The sequence below is a fragment of the Prionailurus bengalensis genome, chromosome C2, assembly GCF_016509475.1.
Source record: "Prionailurus bengalensis isolate Pbe53 chromosome C2, Fcat_Pben_1.1_paternal_pri, whole genome shotgun sequence".
NCBI classification, from domain to species: domain Eukaryota; kingdom Metazoa; phylum Chordata; class Mammalia; order Carnivora; family Felidae; genus Prionailurus; species Prionailurus bengalensis.
The window spans coordinates 2,352,483-2,373,710 of NC_057350.1; the positions used below are offsets into that span (position 1 = coordinate 2,352,483).

Here is a 21,228-nt window from a genome sequence, read left to right on the forward strand (position 1 = left end):
CAGATCTTCTGCCCATTTTTATCAGGTTGTGGGGGCTTTTGCTAGAGTTGTAGGAGTCCTTGATATATTTTGGGTATTACCACCTTATCAGATATACGATTTGAAAATATTTTCTCCCGTTCAGTAGGTTGTCTTTTGACTCTGTGGATGGTTTCCTTTGCTGTGTAAAAGCTTTTTTATTTGATGTGGTCCCACTTGTTAATTTTTGCTTTTGGTGTCAGATCCATAAAATCACTGCCAAGACCAATGTCAAGGAGCTCACCACCTATTTTCTCCTAGGATTTTATGGCTTTAGGTCTTACATTCTAGCTTTTAATCCATTTTGAGTTATTTTTTTGTGCATAAGACAGGGGTCCGGCTTCATTCTTTCGCATGTAGCTGCCCAGTTTTTCCAGCACCATTTATTTGAAGACACTGTCTTTTCTCCATTACACATTCCTGGCTCCTTTGTCATAAAAAAACTGATCATATATGTGTGCATTTATTTCTGCACTCTACATTCTGTTCCACTGATCTGTGTATGTGCTTTTATGCCAACACCATAATGTTTTGATTACTATAGCTTTGTAATATAGTTTGAAGTCAGGGAGCATGGTGCCCACAGCTTTATTCTTTCTCAAGAAAGTGGTGGGTATTTGGGGTTTTTTGTGGTTTCATACATTTTACGATTCTCTGTTCTATTTCTATGAAAAATGCCATCGGAGTTTCGGTAGGGATTACACTCAATCTGTATATTGCTTTGGGTAGTTACGGGCATTTTAACAGTATTAAATTTTCCAATCCAAGAGCACAGGTTATCTTTCCATGTATTTGTATCTTCTTCAATTTCTTTCATCCAAGTTCTGTAGTTTTCTTTCTTTTTTTTTAAATTTCACTTATTTGATTGATTTTTTTAATTTACATCCAAGTTAGTCGGCATATAGTGCAATGACGATTTCAGGAGTAGAATCCAGTGATTGGTCCCCTACGCACAGCACCCAGCGCTCACCCCGACAAGTGTCCTCCTTAGTGCCCCTTGCCTATTTGGCCCATCCCCCCTCCCACGACCCCCCCAGCCACCCTCATTTTGCTCTCTGGATTTTAGACTCTCTTATGTTTCGTACCCCTCCCTATTTTTATATTATTTTTATGTTTTTAGATTCTCTTATGTTCATCTGTTTTGTAGTTTTCAGTATGTGGGTTTGTCACCTCCCTGGTTAAATTTATTCCTAGGTATTTTATTCTTTTAGATGCAATTGTAAATAGAATTGTTTTCTTTATTTCTCTTTCCAATAGCTCATCATTAGTATAGAGAACCACAACAGATGTCTGCATACTCATTTTGTATCCTGCACCTTTACTGAATTTAAGTTTTTTGATGAAGCCTTTAGAGCTTTATATGTATGTGTGTGTATATATACATATACATACGCGCAGTATGCCATCTGCAAATAGTGACATTTTACTTCTTTCCCTCCAATTTGGATGCCTTTTCTTTCTTTTTTCTTGCCTAGCTGCTCCGGCAAAGACTTCCAGTACCATGTGGAATAAAAGTGACAAGAGCAGACATCCTTGTCTCACTCCTGATCTTAAAAGAAAGGCTTTCAGCGTCCAGCACATTATTAGTCTGGGCTTGTCCTATGTGGACTTTATTACGTTGTGGTATGTTCCCTCTATCTCCACTTTGTTGAGAGTTTCTACCATAAATGGATGTCGAATTTTGCCAAATGCCTTTCCTGTGTCTATTTTCATCCTTCACTTCGCTACTGTTACCATGGTGTATCGCACGGACGGATTTGTGGCTGGTGAACCATCCTTGCATCCCTGAAATAAAGCCCTTTTGATCATGTGTATGATCCTTTTAGTGTATTGTTAAATATGGCTTGCTAATATTTTGTTGAGGACTTTTGCACATAGGCGCACCAGAGGTACTGGCCTGTAATTTTCTTTTCTTGTGGCATCCTTTTCTGGTTTTGGAACCAGGTCAATCAATGCTGGCCTCGTAGAAGGAGTTTGGAAGAGATCCCCCCTCTTCTGTTTTCTCGAAGAGTTTAAGAACTGTAAGAATGTACTAAGAATTAATACATCTTCTTTGAACATTCTGTAGACTTCACCAGTGAAACCTTCTGGCCGGACTTTCGTTTGTTGGGAGGTTCTGATTATTGATTCAGTCTCCTTACTAGTAATCATTCTGTTCAGATTTTGTTTCATCATGGTTCACTCTTGGTAGGTGGTATGTTCCTAGGAATCTATCCCTTTCTTCTAGGTTGCCCGATTTGTCGGCATACGATTGTCCAGAACAGTCTCTTGTGATCCTCTGTATTTCTGTGGTGTCAGCTGTAACATCTCCTTGATTTCTGATTTGAGTCCTCGCTCTTTTTATCTTGGTGAGTCTAGCTAAAAGTTTGTCGACTGTATCGTTTCAGAGAACCAGCTCCCAGTTTCATTGATCATTCCTCTTGCCTTTTTAGTCTGCTTCATTTCTTTCTGCTCTCACGTCTGTTATCTCTTTCCTTCTACTAAGTCTGGGCTTTGTCCCTCTTTTTCTAGTTCCTTCAGGTGTAAAGCTGGGTTACTTGAGACTTCTGGTTTCTTGAGGTGGGCATTTATCCCTACAAACGTCCCCGTTACACCTGCCTTTGCCACCTCTAGCCAATGTGGGTATGTCCCATCTCCATTTCCATTTGGCGCAAAGCATGTTTTGATCTCCCTTTGAGTTCGTGTTCGACCCAGGGGTTGTTCAGCAACCTGCTGTTGAATCCCCGCATATCTGTGAATATTCCAGTTTCCTTCATGTAATTAATTTCTAGTTTCATACTGTTGGGGTCAGAAAAGATGCATGACGTGATTTCAATCCTCTTAAGTTTGTTAAGTCTTGCTCTGTGGCCTAATATACAATCTATCCTGGAGAATGTTCCATGTGCACTTGAGAAGAATGTGTATTCTGCTGCCTGTGGACAGAATGTTCCGTAAACATCTGTTAAGTCCATCTGGTCTAATGTGTCACTTAAGGCCAATGTCTCCTTACTGATTTTGTCTGGATCATCTATCCATGGATATAAATGGGGCATTAAAATCCCCTACTATCATTGTACTGCTGTCCATTTCTCCCTGTAGGTCTGTTAACATTTGCTTTACATACTTAGCTGCTCCCGTGTTGTCCACACATTTACAAGTGTTGTATCTTCTTGCTGGATGGACCCCACTAAGTAACACTCTCCCCCTTGTCTCTTATTATAGTCTTTGTTTTAAGGTCTATTTTGTCTGATAGAAGGCTAGCTGTTCTAGATTTTTGATTTCTTTGGTTTCACTGTAGTCTGTGTGTGTCCCTGTATCTGAAGTGAGCCTCTTGTAAGCAGAATATCCACGGGTCTTGCGTTTTTCACCCATTCAGCCGCTCAGTGTCTTTTGACTGGACACGGAGTGAGTTCGTTTAAAGTAATTACTGACAGGCACGTGCCTGTTGCCATTTTTGTTGTTTTCTGACTGTTTCTGTAGTTTCTCTCTGTTCCTTTCTTCTTTTCTCTTTGTGGTTTGATGACTTTGGTGGTATGCTTATGTTCCTTTTCTTTATTTTTTCGTGCATTTGCTACAGGTTTTTGCTTTGTGGCTACCACGTGGCTTACATGTGACAACTTGTATCTGTAACGATCTATTTTCAGTTAATACTGAAGTTTGATCCCATTCTAAAGCTCAACACATTTACTCTTCCTCGCCCCCACATTTGATATTTTTGAGTCATGCTTTATGTCTTTTTATCTGTGTGTTCCTTAATGAGTTATTACAATGGTAGTTATTTTTACTACTTAGGTCTTTTAACCTTCACATTAGCTTTATAACTGATTAACCCAGTACTTTTACTATATACTTACCTTTCCAGTGAGATTTATTCTTGCACATGTGTTCTCGTGAACACCCTTTCTTTTCAGCTTAAAGAATTCCCTGTAACAAGGCCGGGTTAGTGGTGATGAACCCCTTTAGCTTTTGTTTCTCTGGAGAGCCCTTTACCTCTCCTTCACTTCTGAGTCGTAACTTTGCCGGGGAGAGCATTCTTGGTTGGAGATTTTCCTTTCAGTGCTTTGAATGTATCGTGCCTCTGCCTCTGGCCTGAAAAGTTTCTGCCGAAAAGTCTGCCGATAGACTTAGCATCACGTACATGTACATAACAAGTGGTTTTCATCTTGCTGCTTTTAAGATTCTCTCCTGGCTTTTACTTTTTGGTAGGTAATTATAAGGTGTCTTGGTGTGGGTCTCTCTGGGTTCTTCTCCCTTGAAACTCTCTGGGCTTCTTGGATCTAGATGCCTGTTTCCTTCCCCAGATTAGGGAAGTTTTCAGCCATTACTTCTTCAAGGAGATTTCTGACCCTTTCTCTCTCCTCCTCTGGAAGCCCCATGATCCCAATATTAGTCTACTTGATGTCTTATGAGCTCCTAACTGTCTTCACTTTTTGTCATTCTTTTTGCTGCTCTCATTGACTGAGTTCCACTGACCGCGAGTGGCTGATCCTTTCTTCTGCTTCATCTGGTCTGTATTTCAGTTCAGCCGTTCTGTTGTTCACTCTGCGATTTCTCTTTGGTACGTTCTTGTATTTCCCATCTCTTTGTTGAGGTTTGGTGTCCATCGGTTTTTCTCCTGTTTGGTGAGCGTCTTCGGGACCATCGCTTTGAACTCCTTATCGGTAAACTGTCTCCGTTTCACTGAGATGCTTTTTCCTGAGGTTTTATCTTGTTCTTTCCTGGGAACATATTCCTGTTTGTCCATTTCGCTGGACTCTCCGAGTTGGTCCCTGTACCAACTGGGAACACCCGCCTCTCCCAGTCTGGAAGGAGCGGCCTCGTGTAGGAGATGAACCTCGTCATTCAGTCCCGTCCCAGCTTTCGGTTGTCACTCAAACCTTCGTGCTGTCCCAGCACCCGTTGTGTCTTTGATACCTCCCGCAGTGGAGGGTGTGCCAAGACTTGTCATCGTCCCAGAGCGGAGGGTCTCAGCACGCCGATTCAGGGTGACTGGAAGCCAGGCCCACCGGCAGCAGCTTTTTAAGGTGTGCATATATGTACAGTCCTGTGGGGCCATTAAAAACCCTCAGAAGTGACATCTGTGTTGCAAGACATGGACATGCCCGAATGAGCACAACGGCAGCTATGCAGTCCTTGAGCTGAAGGACCGTGGATGTGGACCTAAGCCATGGATCTCCCAGATAACGGTCAATCGACATCAACATCAAAGCGTAAACTGATGGCGCTTCCTCCTGGCTAAGTCTGATGGGGCGTTTCAGTGGACAGAAATGGGAGCATACCAACACACGGAACTCAGCCTAGCCTCTTCATCAAGACAAATGGACTACAGACCCAAACTTCCCTCCCCTAAGCAAACATTCTCTCTTACGATAAACCGTCCTTCCCTCTTGAGTTGGTGCAGGAAACTCAGAGCCTGTTTGTCTCTGTCCTTGCACGACGTACCCCTTATCTAAGAAGGGGTGATTCGAAGCTACACGTGCTAAATCCAACGAGAGGCTGTGACATCAGGAAAGGGCAATCTGCCACTTCAACAGAAGCCCCCTCTTTCGCGCGAGTGCGGCAGGCAGAGGCTGCCTTCCCGAGCTGAGCGATTCCAGCCCCTCCTTACTTTGTGGTCTGTGGTAGCCATGCACTGGCCGGCTTTCTGTGTGTCCTTATGCTTCCTGTGGGACTCTGTCATCCCCAGCACGCTGCTCTCTCCTCCAGTTACTGGAGCTGAAGGTAAAGAGAGAACTTCCAGTTCAAATTCAATCATGTGGTACGCAGGAGCAGCGGGCAGACTGATGCTTGTGACCTTGTCAGACGACTGAACCCGGAGCAATGCATCAGAAGCCTTTTCTAGGAAAGACAGAAAAAGTCACTTCTAACACATTCCCTCCGCTGTTCCTTTCTCTACTAGTAGGAGATAGGCTCAGCAGTGAAGGTCCAGCCCAACTCCTGCTGCTGCTACGTGTGCAGAAGAGTGTACTAGAAAGGATTACGGTGGGAGGGCAGAGGCAGGAAAATCGGGAACAAAACCCTCTAAGACAGTAATACTGTCTGGAAGCTGGCTGGCCGTGGGCCAGAGAACGGTCGCTGTGCTAAGTCTGAAAGCAGAAAAGGGACACTTCCCACAGGGCCCACCCATGGCCTACTGTGTGCTTCCCTGCATCACGTGCTCCCGCTCCGTCCCACCACCAGACCAACGCCTGCCCAGAAGGGGACCAGTGTCCTCTCTCCACACCTCCTGCCTGGGGACCGGGGGACACGGGGCTTTTTTAGGGCTTCTGCCCAGTGCCTAAAAAGGCTGATTTGCTTTTGCTTATTGGTGATGGGGGTGGGGGTGGGGAGGTAGGAGGAGACTGGAGGCTGACAGGGCATCATCTTGGAGCAGGGACCCAGGCCATGATGCTGCATTACAAGTCCATAGCAAGCTCAGCACCGCCTGGCCACCAAACATATGCACGGCTCTCAGTCCATCCCCCCGCCAAATATAATGTCCCATCCAGCGGCAGGGTCCTAGCCCACCTACAGGCAGGCCATTGCCATGAGAGAGCTGCAGGGAGAAGTGGTCCTCAGACACCGCCTGAGCGCGGCCTGGACGACAGGCGCCTTACAGCCTCACACGGTAGGGTCCGCCTTCGCCAGGTGACTGCCGCCTCACCTCTCGTGTTGGAGTAGATCACTGCTCTGTTCTCTGCGTGACACAGGATGAGCATGGCTTCCGCGTTGCTGAGCTGCAGGCTGTCCCCGTTTTTTACCGTATAATGGCCAGTGGTGACAGTGAACTTTACCTTCTGAGGGATACCAGCCAGAAGGCTATCTAAAGGGAAAAAGACAGCGATCAGTATCACAATCAGTGGACGGAAGGCCTACCGTGAGGTTAAAAGGATGCTCCGTTTCTCCTACTAAACCAGATGTGTTCCCTTTAGGTGCTCCATGATCCCCCCCACGGCCCACCCCTCCACCCTCACTCTTCGTCTCGGTGATGTGGGGTGCACAGTTGAGGGGGCCCTCGCTGGGAACAAGAGAACCTGAGACCCGTCAGTACCGAGGAGAGACCTGGGGATCACAGTGGCAACCACGTCTGTGAGGGTCTCAAAACTGATCTGCCAAAAAGGCAGCGAGAGAGAATCCGGTAAGGACACTAAAGACCGGACGTGGAATCGAATGTACTGCTGCTATTCAGAACCGCTTCTGGCTTCTTCGGGTTACGCCTGGACCTTTGGGCAGAAGGCGCGGCCACTGCTTTCTCCCGGAAGGAAATGGAGGGCAGAGGTGGGCCGCGGTCTCTGTGAATCCCACCCCAGGACGGGCAGAAGGAAGAAGGCAAGAGGCGAGGAAGGGGGGGGAGGAAGAAACAGGTGAGAGGGGCGGGAAGGCGCAGGCAAGAACGGGAGCGAGGGTCACGGGCGGGAGCAGGGTATGAGCACCGCGACCATGGCGCTCGGAGCACTTGGGCCCTCGGGGCCACGGCGCTAGGTTCGTGTCAGCAGAGGCCCTCCGGTGGTGCCCTGGAACCGGCTGAGACGGCTCAGCACCCGAGGGCCTTCCCTGGAGGCCATGGGGGGCTTGTTTTTTAAAAAAAAAGAAAAGTAGGGAGTATGGAGAGATTAAATAGAAAAAATGCTTTCTTTGCCTCTTCTTCCCAAATGGAAGAAATAAGCCAAGTAAATACGTCGTCTTCGGCCTAAACAGCTGAGAAAGTCACTCGTCTGTGCTTTCAATGAAGCGCCACGTGGTCTTTGCGCCAGTTCCTCCTACTCTGAGGACTTAACGAAAGGGCAGTGGCTGCGGACAGGGACGGGGGACCCCTCGGGAAGGCCCCGCCCAGCCCGGCGCCCACTCACCGGCCAGCGGCTCGACGCGCAGTTGCGGCTCCTGCGAGTACACGTCGTACTGCACGGGGGGGTACAGGTGAGGGAGGACGAAGCGCACCGGGCCCACCGAGGCGCACAGCTGCCGCAGCGTGTACGTCCCGGGCTCCCTGGCCTAGAGGCACAAGCGGGCGAGTCACCCCCACTCCTGTACCAATCCGATCTATGGATCTATGGATCCTCCGAGGGAGGGCTGTCCCAGCCCCGCCCTCCCCCCTCCGCCCTGCACTTCCGGGGCCGGCCGCGCAGGAGGTTGCTCGGGAGCGCCCTCCACCCCCGTCGAGGATTCCCTAAGTCACTGAGGCGTCACTTTGCCCTTCTGCTTCTAGTCCGTTATTTTCAATGGAACAACTGGCGTTCTCTTCCATGGAACATCCGGCACGAGATCGGAGCCCTGCTCTAGGCCTACACTAAGAACTCGTGACCAACAGCGAGCGGTACTTTGCGCTGGCCACGTCGTCAGTCCAGGCTACAGGGCTCTCTGCCTGAGGGCAAGCTTTGGAAGAGAGGTCAGAGCCGCTAATTTGACAGCCGAGCAGCCAACAAAAGGAAACAAAATTTAGTGTGACTGCCACCTTCTTTGAAAGCACAGGCCAACAAATGGTATTTTTTAATACCAGCGAGAGCAAACAGAATTATCCACACGTTAAGAACTTCTTTCACAATGTATCAACTGCCAGGTGCCTGGGTGGCTCAGGCAGTTAAGCATCAGACTCTTGATTTCGGCTCAGGTCACGATTCATGAGATCGAGCCCCACGTCCGGGCTCGCGGGTGGAGCCTGCTTGGGATTCTCTCTCTGCCCCTCCCCGGCCAGCATGCTTGCACCCTCTCTCTCAAATTAAATAAATAAATAAATAAACAAACAAACAAACATTTGTAAAAAAAAATGTATCAACTGCCATAAATCTGTTTAAGTATAAAAGATTTTTTAAAACGTCAGTCTAGGGGCGCCTGGGTGGCGCAGTCGGTTAAGCGTCCGACTTCAGCCAGGTCACGATCTCGCACTCCGTGAGTTCGAGCCCCGCGTCGGGCTCTGGGCTGATGGCTCGGAGCCTGGAGCCTGTTTCCAATTCTGTGTCTCCCTCTCTCTCTGCCCCTCCCCCATTCGTGCTCTGTCTCTCTCTGTCCCAAAAATAAATAAACGTTGAAAAAAAAAAAATAAAAAAAAAAAATAAATAAAACGTCAGTCTATTTTTCTTTAAGGATACAAACAAAGCCCAGGGTAGGGCACAGAGACGCCACACGTCCAACAGCTGGGGCGAGCTCGACACCCTTCCCGACCCGTCTTTAAAGTCAGCTCCCCACCTCGACACGTACCTGCGTCCTGAACGTTATCCTATTGGCCCCCGGTTCCAGAGTCACACCGCTACATTTCAGCACGTGGGCCCCGTCCTCCAGAGCCACACCGGAGGGCGTTTCTAGGGAAGTGCTGCTCTCCTGCCTTCTCAGGAGCATGTGAACATTCTTGCATATAATCCCCGTTGTGTTCAAGGAATTGTCCGAAGGACTTCTCTCAAACATCTCATACAACTCCAGCGCGGGTAAGTTGTTCTGCGGTGCGGGGAGAGGCGAGGTCTCTGTCGGAAAGTTAATGGTCCCATTGGACGTCTTGTGCTTGGTCAGCCACTCAGCGGTCTTGCGGTAGTTGTTTTTGTCGATGCTGAAGTGGACGTTGATGGCGACCTGCTCCACGTGCACGGGCATGGGCATCTGGCTGCACAAGGTGATCTCCACGGACAGGACCCCCCCCACGTGGACCACGGCGTTGGAAGGGGTAAAATGGAGGTCTCTCAGTTGTGCAAAACAGTGCAGAGGGAGTACTATTTTCTGACCTGTAAACGCACATTACCACGAGTTAGTCGCCAGGTCCCACCTTGGCTTGCCTGCAGGCGGCGGGGCCTCGGTCGCTACCGGGCACGAGAAGCAGGAAGCGACGCTATTCAAAGGGGACGGCGTAAACCCCCCGGCCCCGCGCCGTCTTCGCACAGCTAAACGAGGTATTTGGTCAAAAGGGAAGCATAAACACATGCCCAGATAACTCCTGGAAGTCATAAAATGTGAAGAAATTAAGGTCTGTAAGCTCTGTTTTGGCAAACCTAAGAGAAAAACAGGTCGATTACCCCCTGAATTTCAAAACAGTATTCATAAATAGTCCAATTATTAGAATTGTTTCAAAGAACTCCACCGCTTTCCCGCCTACATAAAGAAATTCTCAACAAAAAGAAATTCTCAAGTAAAGACGCCCACGTTCCCCCCATATATCCGGAAATAAACCCAGGTGCCTGCCAGCCTATGAAACCAGCCAGTGGGGAGCGCTGTGTCCTGGACCCCCAGAGGGCAGCGAGGCCACAGCCTCCCAGTTACCAAGTGGGAGAACCCACTGTACTCTCTGGCCTTCTTTCTGGTTTTCCAGAAAACGTACAAGGCTGCCAGACTGGTAAGTTTATTAAACACTAATCGACTTAAGGAAAGACTTGCAGAGATTAATGTTCTAAAAGCACTTGAGGGGCGGCGTGGGTGGCTCAGTCGGCCGAGTGTCTGGCTCTGAATTTTGGCTCAGGTCACGATCTCCCGGAACATGGGCTCCAGCCCCACGTCGGGCTCCACGCTGACAGCACAGCAGGGATCCTGCTTAGGATTCTCTCTTCCTCTCTCTCTGCCCCTCCCCAGCTCTCATACATGTGCTCTCTTTCTCCCTTTTAACTATAAATTATAAATAAATAAACTTTAATTAAAAGGAAGGAAGGAGAGAAGGAAAGGAAGCACAAGTGGTCAATCATAGACCATCTTAGTCCTACAGAGACGTCGTCAAGGAATGCTGGCAGGAGGCGTGCCTGTGCAGTCTCACATACGTGTCACATAAAGCAGATGTGGCACATGGCTCTGCCAATGACCATTTGGGGCACGTTAAAGAATCTAAAAGGGGTGCCTGGGTGGCTCGGTCGATTAAGCGTCCGACTTCGGCTCAGGTCATAATCGTATGGTTCCCGAGTTCGAGCCTCGGGGTTGGGCTCTGTGCTGACAGCTCAGAGTCCGGAGCCTGCTTCGGATTCTGTGTCTCCCTCTCTCTCTGCCCCTCCCCTGTTCATGCTCTGTCTCTCTCTGTCTCAAAAATAAATAAACGTTAAAAAAAAAAAAATTAAAAAAAAAAAAAAGAATCTAAAAAAACACAAACAAACCAATGCCATGTTGCTCCTGAGAAACCATCCAGATAGCTCAATTTGAGTGAAATGCACCCCAGCAATCAACAACCGTATATCTACCTACCTGAAGCCAAAATCTTTGGAAACACTGGCTTTCAAGTACTTAAAAACTGCTATAGACTGCACTGTGGTCAACCCCATCCTCTTTTTTAAGTTTATTTACTTTGAGAGTGAGAGAGAGAGAGAGAGAGTGCATGCACATGAGCAGGGAGGGAGAGAGAGAATCCGTGCTGTCAGTGAGAGCCTGACATGGGGCTCAATCCCACAAACTGTGAGATCGTGACCTGAGCTCAAGAGTCAGAAGCTTAACTGACTGAGCCCTCAGGGGTCCCACTGTGGTCCCCCTTTTTAAGTGGAAGTCCTAGCCCCCAGTACAATGGTATGTGGACAGGGGCCCTTTAGGAGATGATGAGGTTTGGATGAGGTCATGAAGCGTTAGTGTCTTTATCAGGAGACAGTAGAGCGAGTGCTCCCCCTCCCTCACCCTCCCCCCCCCACCCCTCTCCGCCCTGCCCCTCCCACCCCACTTCTGTCTCTCTTGTTGCCATGTAAAGACACGTCAGGAAGACAAGCCTCATCAGAAACCAACCTTGCTGGCACCCTGACCTTGGACGTCCAGCCTCCAGAACTGCAAGAAACAATGTCTGTTGTTTAAGCATCTGGTGTGAGGCATTTTGCTATGGCAGTCTAAGTGGACTAAGGCAGTAACTATCTTAAATGAGCACTCTTCTTGAAAAACTAAACACGAGGAGCTAAATGTTACAATAAATTTAACCTCACCACACAGCACCACTTAAGAAATGGATCTGCCGAATCTCTGGCCTAAATCTAAGCCTTTCAGACCTACCTTCCTGGGTGATGCTCCCTTGAGCAAACACTCAACAAATTCCACAAGGTGGGGAGCCTGTGAGACAATGGGCTCGATGCCTTTAAAAGGTCAGCATCTTACAACCCAGATGTCACACAGTGGACAAAGGGATAAACAGAGTGCGGTCCATCCACACAAGGACTACTTTCAGCCACGAAAAGGAAGGAAGCACCGACACGGGCTGCGACATGGATGAGTGCTAAAAACGTGACGCGCAGGGACATGAGCTAGTCACAAAGGACCACGTGTGGTTGCTCCATTTGCGTGAAATACTCAGAATGGGCATCTACAGAGATAGAAAGTGGATCAGTGGTTGCCAGGGGTGGGGGGAGGAGGAAGGCTGGGACAAATAAGTATGAGGCTTCTTTTGGGGGAGACAAAAATGTTCTAGAATTCACTGTGTGGCGATGGCCGTGCGTATCTATGAATGTTCTACAAGCCACTGAATTGTACACTGCAAATGGGTGAATTGTATCTCAATAGAGCTAGTATATTAAAACAGCATATTAAAAAAAGGAAAAGAGATGGGAAGAACTGTTCTAAATTAAAAAAGAAGTGAGGCATCTGACGGCTCAGTTGGTTGAGCATCCAACTCGATTCTGGCTCAGGTCACGCACTCACAATTGCGAGATCAAGCCCGTGTCGGGCTCTGCACGGACAGCGCGGAGCCGGCTTGAGATTCTCTCTCCCTCTGCCCCTCTCCCTCTCCCTCAAAAAATAAAAAAGTAAAAAGTAATTAAAAGAGAAGTGAGATATAACAATCAAATGCAATTTGTGATCCCTGACTGGACTCTACTAAAAATACTTTATAAAAACATTTCTTTTGCACCATTGAGGAAGATTTGAATATAGACCACTTAGTAGCTGAAGTCAGAACCTTGTTCTTTGGGTGGCTGGGGGCACCCTTGATTTCAGAAGGCCACCCTAAGCAGTTTCAGGGTGAAGTGTGTCATGTGATCTGGAGTCACTGCCAAGTTCAGTAGAAAGAAAGGTACAGATACATGTTTGCCACACGGCAAAAGTTAACAGCTGCTGAATCTAGGTGGGTAGCCTGTGTTATATACTGTGTTAATTTTTTGCTTTCCTACAGTATTTGAAAGTTTTCACAAGAGAAGTTTTAAAAGTGAGTCTGACCAGGGCTGTCAGCTGGTCAAGTTGAGTATCTGTCAGAAAGAAATGAGACAAATACCACAACTTCACTCATATGTGGAATTTAAGAAACAGAACAGGGGCGCCTGGGTGGCTCAGTCGGTTTCGCGTCTGACTCTTGATCTCGGCTCAGGTCACGATCTCACGGTTCGTGGGTTCGAGCCCCACATCGGGCTCTGTGCTGACAGCGCGGAGCCTGCTTGGGCTTCTCTCTCCCCCTCTCTCTCTGCCCCTCCCCTGCTCATGCTCTCTCTCTCTCTCTCTCTCTCTCAAAATAAAAAGGAGGAAACAAAACGAACAAACGGGAAAGAGACAAAGACCTCTTAAATACAGAACACACTGGTGGTCACCAGAAGGGAGGCGGGAGGGGTGGGGACGAAGAGCACACTTGTCGTGACGAGCACGGAGCGCGCAGAGAACCGCTGAATCGCCACGCCCACACCGAAACTACTAGGACGCCGTGCGCCAACTCTGCTTCAGCGCGAAGCGGGTTTTCAAAAGTGAGGTTCTTGAAAGCACCCCCCGCCCCTCCCCGCAAAGAGCGGGTCTGACCTGGGCTGTCCGTCTGTCGGCTGGCAAAGCTGAGTATCTCCCGGCAGAAGTGCTTCCGTTCGTCCTCAGTCAGGTGGTGATCGCTGGCCAAAAGGCTACTGGTCTGAAGGTAGCTGGAGGAGAGTCAAGGATCTGAGAAGAGGCCCCACTCCCCCAGCGGCACCGGCACCAGGGGCTCCCGGTCCCCAGGGCCTCCGCGTGCAGCCCGGCGCGGAGTCTCCTCGGGGCCTACGTTATCTGGAGCTCCAGGACAGACGTGAGACGTGCCGACTAGGCCCCTAACTTACAGGCGGCCCGGTCCGTGAGCACGAGGCGGGCTTCTCCTCTCTTCGCCGTTGGGTGTCTGCCAAACGCTCACCGTGGGCCCCGCTGCTCGTACGGACAGAAAGCAAGTCTCCTATTTCGCGGGGAATATTAAACCCAAAGGATACTTTTCGGTCTGTCCAAGGTGTTTCTGACACTCGGCGAGTTGCTTCCTCGTGTGAGTGATGGGCAGCGCCCAGCCCTCAGCCAGGTAGTTCTTCAGTGCTCCCTGAAGGTACACTTCCGCCTTCTGTGGAGACTTTTTCCTCCTTGCAAATCAACACACAGAAGCTTTCGTCATGGTTCATGACAATCCCGCCCTGCCCGCCGCCCTCCGCACCGACCCTGTGCCATCTAAGTCCCTCTCTGGCGCTCCCCACGGGAGCAGGACGCGTGGGAAGGCCAAGGGCGAGGCGAGGTGAAGGACTCATCCACGGGGACGCGGCTGGTTGGCCAGGAAGCGCGGATGCCCACGTCCACCCGCGTCGGTGCCACAGCACCTGCTAAAGACGGGCACACGCAGAAGCGGTCCGTACAGCCCGACTGAGAGGGAGCCCGGATAGGCTCTGAAACTCGGGCAAACGGCCCTCGCCAGGCCTCAGAGATTTACAGAGAACCCGGAAGAATTTAAATAGCAACACACATCGCCCAAGAGGATCTTCCAGTCCCAGTTTAAACCTTCAAGATGTTTAGAGTAGAACAGGGCACAACTGAGGAGAGCTTGCCAAAGCCTCGGTGACGACACGGACCCCCCGTCCTTCCCTGGAGGGTCCGGGCTCTCCTGAGCTCGCTAGACAAAGGCCAGCGCAGAACAAGCACTCGTCCACTCTAGGCACCCTTGGGAGACCTTCCAGTGTTGACTAGCCTACTCTTGAAGAAGTAAGGTTCTCAAATTCTCAAATCACATAAATTTGCAAGCTATCAAACGACGCACGTCGGTATTCCTACGTCCCCGTGTTTCAAAGGGGTCAGAACCTTTAATACTTCTTCAGTTACTATCTCTAGCCAAAGATTCTCATGTTCTAGAGCAGGCAGTCTACAGGCCAGTGCCCAGCCCCCGGACACGGAGGCCAGCGGCCCCCCAGCGAGCCTGCGGCAAGCGGGGGCCGGGAGCCGAGCCTCTGGGCGGACCAGCGCCAGCCCGCTGGAGCTCCCGGCCTCGCCAGAGCCAGTGTCCGGGGGGGCTCGGCTCACAGCATCCGAGGGGGCGGCCTCTTCGCTCCAACGACTAAAAACTCACTCCTCAGATTTACGAGATGGAGGCTCAGGAGTGCCACACTCTAGCCCTGTCCTCAGGTGTGTGACTGGCTAGCGGCTACGAGCGCGTGTGGAAAACTAGGAAGTTCCCTCAGACGATTTATGAAGCCCTCTGCGGCCACTTTAATCGGTGAAAGTAAGTTATCTTTTCTGGTTTCGGCTAATAAAATTACTTTATTAATGACAGATTTCAAGATAGCATCTCAAACACACGTTTAAGCGAACTTAACTGTCTTTTCCCTTAGGATTTACATCCCTCTCCAGGGCTCAAATAGCAAGCACACCGCCAGCTCCTCGAAGGGCCGATTTCATCAGCCACGTGAGAAATCCGCGGAGTCTTCTCGACTCCAAAGCTGGCGCTAGTCTGCACCAGGCACACCGCCCCTCAACCCGCCACGAGCACCTCACTCTCCTGGACGTTGACATCACTGACCTCAAGGCTGTCCATCTTCCCAGAAGACAACTGAGGTAACTAGGGAAAATGCTATGTAACAAAATACTTACGAATCAGTATCCCAGTTTATGCCATTGGATATAGATTTGTAACCATTTCCTCATAACTCTTTCATTAAGTAAAATTATTACATACCATAGATGTTACGTATACCACCTGCGTATATAGTTACATTACACTAATTTAATTAAAGAAACACAAAGATCACAGAGAGATCACAAAGAAACACAGATATTAAGAGTAACAGGCTGAGAAATCTCTCCATTTGGTTTTTAGAAGAAATAGAAAAAAACACCTGATAATGATCGGTTGACATATCCTACATTTTTCATTCTACGCATTTACGTACGCTTCGTATTAGCCCCGTACCTGACATTCTTAGTACATGCGTGAAATGTCTGAAACTCAAAGAAAATTTCAAATTCAATTACATGTAAAACTCTGCCAGGTCCTTCCCAACAAACTTAGCAGACCGGAGCCTTCCGATGCTCGTGTGCATTTCGATGGCCGCGTGGGACAGATCCTGCGGGAAAGCGGAAATCCGCATGAGCCCGTAGTTGATCACTAGGCAACCCCCCACGTATCTACCCAGCACTGAAGCAAAAGACTTCGTTGTTAACAACATCATTGTTTACTTTACATCTATTTTTGTGCTGAGTTTTTATGTAATGTGTGATTTACGCAAAGTCGTTAACTTGTACATAAATTATGAAGCCTAATGATAAAAGAAATCGGAACTCAGCAGGCAGAGAATATTTAACTTCTCAAAGTACTTTCCTTATAGGGTAACATTTTTAGTGTTTTTCTCACTTTCTGGACAATAGGGACAAAAACGCTCTATCAAATGCTCCCAAGTTACCTGCAAGTCAGGAGTCCGGCTGGCCCACCGAGCTCCTACCTACACTGCGCTTCCTACGGTCTCTCCAAATCGAAATCTTTTAAAATGAAGCACAATAGATTTGTTCAAGTCTACCGTATTTTCTGGTATGCACAAAACCATTCATTAGCCTTTCTTACAATTTCTATTGTATTGAAAGCGCAGTATCACTCTGAACAAAATTATAAACATCCAAAGATGCTTTTATGCCTAATTATGGCACCATGGATACCAATGCACATTTAACGAACAGCAACTATCCTGGGTGTCACCCGTAGGTCCCTAGGGCACCCACCAAGAAGTGGAAAAAGGCCCACAAGGAGGAGGTCCCGAACACTATCCCATTCTCAGCCCCAAGGTCAACAGAGCCTTCTGGAGACAGCCTTGGGCCGTGGGTAGACAGGTATCATTTGTAATACTTACTAAGTAGTGTTTTTCAAAAGCTTCTACTGATGATAATGCTTCTTTGAGCTTCTTATAAGGACTCTGAGCTGTGTTGGCTTAAAAAGAAATAAGAGTCCTTATTTACCCTCAGTCCTTTTTCATCCTTATTCATCCATACCTGTGTGTAAGAATTCTGAGTGATTCTGAGCCTGGCAGTTCTAACTAACCAACCCGCATTGTCCTGAGCTCTCAAGGGCTCCTGCCCAGTCTGCGCCCGGCCACCCTGACCCCAGCAGGCCATCCTCTGCACACACGGGGTGACCGTCAGTCACTTACGCAGAAGCCACTTGCATTCCTACACACATCCTCGGACCCGTCGTGAGTCTACAGTCACCCTCAAATGCCACGGGGAGAGGCACTCACCTGCACCTGCTGCCTGTGGACCCACAAACAGCCGTGCCCCCCAGAACTCCATCCCCACTTCCGTGCTTGTCCAAGCAATACGGTCACGAAATAGTCTGCAACCCTTCACGTGGTGTTTCATTCTTGACTGAGACCAGAGTTTTTAATTCCATCACTTCCACAACGATCGGAAGTGGTCTCACCCAAGTGGTCACCATGGAATGTGAACACCGCACGGCCCGCCGGATACTTTCGGTCTGCCCGCGGGCCGGACCTCAGCAAGGCTTTGGCTAAATCACACTCTAGGTCTCAGTTCACACCTCCAAGAATCGGGAAGGCTCCTTTCAAAGGGCTTTATGACCTAGGAGTAGTTTACCGAGTAAAAGGATTTCTCTGGCCATACTGTTAGGAAACCAGGTCCCCTGTTAATTCAGAGGGAGACTGGTGCATTTTGACTCCACACAGGCTGTAAGAAGTCATGATCCGCTCATTCAAGCCTAATGAGAAACTCAGAAAACGTTTTTTAAAATCCTTCCAATTTCTTACGCCATCTCTAACGTTTCTTGACACTGTTAAATGGTAAAACACTCTGTGTGTTAACCTGGTCGGCTAACAAGGAGCACAATCTCCCAAATGGGAGCAATCACACTGTCAGAATATGAGTTAAACGTGGCAAGATGCGAGCCACGTCCTCGTCCCTGTCCACTGTGCCAGTGCACAGACACACGTCCAGAAGTACCTGTTTCGGGTCGCTCAGCTCCCAAACCTGCCAGAAGGTCAACTGTCCTGTTGAGGTCCTCTGAGTCAGGTCCTTTTTCCGACACAAGTCCGCACAGATAGCCCAAGGACTTGAGCTGTTGAGATAAACCCACCATTTTCCGTTATGTACAGAAGTGATCAGCGGAGAATTTATGAGTTTGAATACACAAATTAAAATCTAACTAAATCCCAGAAGAAATTTAGCCTTCCTATCCAAATAATTCTTATCTGCATATAAAAACGTATCTTACTGGGACCAGCTCGGATTCACAGCCGTGTGCAAGAATCCTGAGCGATTCCGAGGCCGGGAGTTCTGAGCTTACGCCACTAACCGACCCACACCGTCCTGAGCCTCCCCAGGCCTCCCGCCCGGTCCGCGCCCGGCCACCCTGACGCCAGCAGGCCATCCTCTGCACACACGCGGTGACCGTCGGTCACTCACGCAGAAGCCACTTGCGTTGCTACACACTTCCGGCTCACCCTTCTTCGTACCCCCTCCCCCAATTCCTGGCGTGGAACATCTTCAGCAGTCAGGGAGCCATCTGGAGCATCCCTGCTCCCAGACACGCCCTGAAGTAACCAGAACGGCCCGTGCCGTGACCCCGTGGACGCTTCTCCAAACGGCTCCCTCCGCCCGTCCGCCCCAGGCGCACGGCCCACGAACAACGCCCACATCTGCATCTGGCACGGTTACCTTCTCGGTGGCATAGCTCCATAGGCCCACAGTGTGGGCAATGTTCGAGTCGATCTGTGCCCGGTCACAACAACCTTCTATCCTCTGCAGCACCTCCAGACAGCTCAGGAACACCCAGCAGTCCAGAGCGCCAGGCGGGACAGAGACCTGGAGGGTGTAAGTGTGGCCGTGAGGACAGGGCCCAGGGAAGGCACCGGAACCCCCACGTCCTAGTGCGCCCCTTCGAGCAGCGGCCCAAATAACGGGCCGCCATCTGCAAAACCATCAGGGGAGAGAAGGGACGGAACAATAATCCCATCGGCTCGCTTATGGAGAGGGGAGGGGTGATCTACGTCCAAACACGGTATTTGGTTTTATATTTCCAACGACAGGAGAGACCGGGCAGGGATAGAACGTTCAATAATATATTCTGGAAAGATCATTAAGAAAAGAAGCCCACAAAAAGGGGGGGACTGTCAGCACTCACTCTAGGTCTGAAGAGGCCACATGACAAAGGGCAGAGGCCAGGACCTCACACGAGCACTGGGCCCCATTTCAGAAAGATCACGCTCCATACGTGAGATGCGAACATCGAGTAGCTGTCAGGTGACACTCGGGAATTATACAACGTGGTAATCTTCTCAGGTGTCATTGTGTTTGTTAAAAAGAACTCTTGCTGCCTCGAGATACACAGTGAACGACTACCCACAATTAAAACATGATGTCTGAGATCTGCCTCAAAATAATGCAGGGGAAAGCGGGCAGGGACACGGATGAAACAAGAGAACGTTCGTCTGCTGCGGCTGGGGACGGGTCACCCAGAGGTTCGTCACATTATCCTCTCGACTGTTGTGTGTATTTGAGCCTCTCCATTAAAGGACCAGTAAGATAAATATCACATTACCACATACACAAAAAACCATCAACTGCACAGAACCAATTCTGAGATGCACTTTTTCCCACACTTAAGCACCTCTGAAATAGGAATGTGTCTCCCGTCAATGGCATCTTAACACATAAAGCTGACAGGACCGACCGTTTTCTTGGCGGCGCTACTGTCATGAGGGACCTTACATCCGGTGTCCCAGTCTGCTGAGATACGTCAATATGAACTATTCAAAAATGGGAACATCAGAGGTAATTCTACACCAGGTGACGAGGGAAGCTGCTAACGCTGACCAAAAGCCTCCTTCGACACACCCCGAGCACAAATAAAAGGACCCGGAACCAACTAGAAGGAACCAGGGTGCCGTTTCATGGTCCTGTAAAAGCCAAATTGCCCCGTCTCTGCAAAACGAGCTGAACCACTTAGATGTTTGAGGAGAAAACCTGGCAGAGACAACGGACCACACGCAGGGACGCGCAGAAGAACCGTCAGCAGGACACAGCCCGGGAGCCTGATGGGGCACGTCCCTCCCTCCCCAGTCAAGCCGGGGTGGGCTCTCGGTCAGCTGACTCAGCTCGGCGGGCCCTCCCGCGAACTAGGTGCCACACGTCCTGGGTACTGTCACCTTCCAAGACCCTGCGACCGCAGGCAGCCGTTCTGTGGAAACTTCTGCTGAACGCCACCTCTCCTCGGGCACACACCGGTTGCTTGCCCGCGAGAATAAAGCGCACGTATCAAGGCTGCGCACAGTGCTTCTGATTCGGACGAACCCAGAGAGGGAAAGGGAAGCCCCAGTCGTCACAGCAGGCAGCTGCCGCAGGGAAGAGCACAGGGAGAGCCTTGGGAGGGAAGCACCTGAAGGGACCGTGGCGGGGAGCACTGAGAGGGGCTGCTAAAGAGGGCACTGGCAGGGCCGTGTGGGGGGACCACCAGGAGGGGCCATACGGGGAGCACCGGGAGGGGCTGCGGGGAGGAGCACTTGGGGGGACCATGGCAGGGACCACAGTGAGGGTGCAGGGGGGAGCTCTGAGAGAGAACATGTGGGCAGGGGAGCACCGACAAGGGCTGCAGGGGAGCAGGGGGAGCACTAGGAGGGGCCATGGGGCAATGGACACTGAGAAGGGCCAGGTGTGCGCCGGCAGGTTTCCGGGATCGGAGCACCTGCTGGGAGGAGCGAAAGTGGCCAAGAACCTGAGAGTGAGGCACCCAGAGGGCACCCGCGTGCGCGTGCAGACCCTAAAGAGGCACATGCCGCAATATGAAGGTTTTAGTTCACGGAAAGACCGTGGAACAGGTATGTTCCTGGCATCTTTCTTTTCTGCAAGGAGCAAGCACCGCCCTCCGGAAAGCAGCGTGTAAGAGAAAGCAGCAGAGTCAGTGAGCGGCAGCTTTTCTGGGGGTAAACGGGGCGGCACTCGTGGCAGCCACCGGCCGCTGCTGGAGCTTCGACCTGCGCCGCGGCGGAGGCCAGAGCCAGCAGAGCGACCCAGCCGGCAGGTGCCGCACAGGAACCAAGGGGAGGCGCTCTACTACCCGGACCCGGCGCTTGTTCCGGGACCGGAACGGGTGCCCCCCAGCCGGCCCCTCCCCTGGCTCCCGCAGGTCCG

At 50.1% G+C, this 21,228-nt stretch overlaps 1 protein-coding gene across 2 annotated transcripts in view; it reads right to left on the reverse strand.

Moving 5' to 3' along the window:
- TRAPPC10 (trafficking protein particle complex subunit 10) overlaps positions 1-21,228 on the reverse strand; it is an 87,163-nt gene that overhangs the window by 12,294 nt on the left and 53,641 nt on the right. The window contains exons 8-17 of one of the 2 annotated variants that reach the window (XM_043593473.1): positions 18,757-18,903; positions 18,043-18,157; positions 16,941-17,017; positions 16,072-16,163; positions 14,058-14,198; positions 13,627-13,739; positions 9,172-9,686; positions 7,827-7,968; positions 6,641-6,799; positions 5,606-5,835 (exon numbers count right to left, since the gene is read on the reverse strand). In XM_043593473.1, the coding sequence (XP_043449408.1) occupies positions 5,606-5,835; positions 6,641-6,799; positions 7,827-7,968; positions 9,172-9,686; positions 13,627-13,739; positions 14,058-14,198; positions 16,072-16,163; positions 16,941-17,017; positions 18,043-18,157; positions 18,757-18,903 (1,731 nt within the window). The remainder of the gene's footprint in view (positions 1-5,605; positions 5,836-6,640; positions 6,800-7,826; positions 7,969-9,171; positions 9,687-13,626; positions 13,740-14,057; positions 14,199-16,071; positions 16,164-16,940; positions 17,018-18,042; positions 18,158-18,756; positions 18,904-21,228) is intronic. The other variant, XM_043593474.1, reaches the window with a different exon arrangement.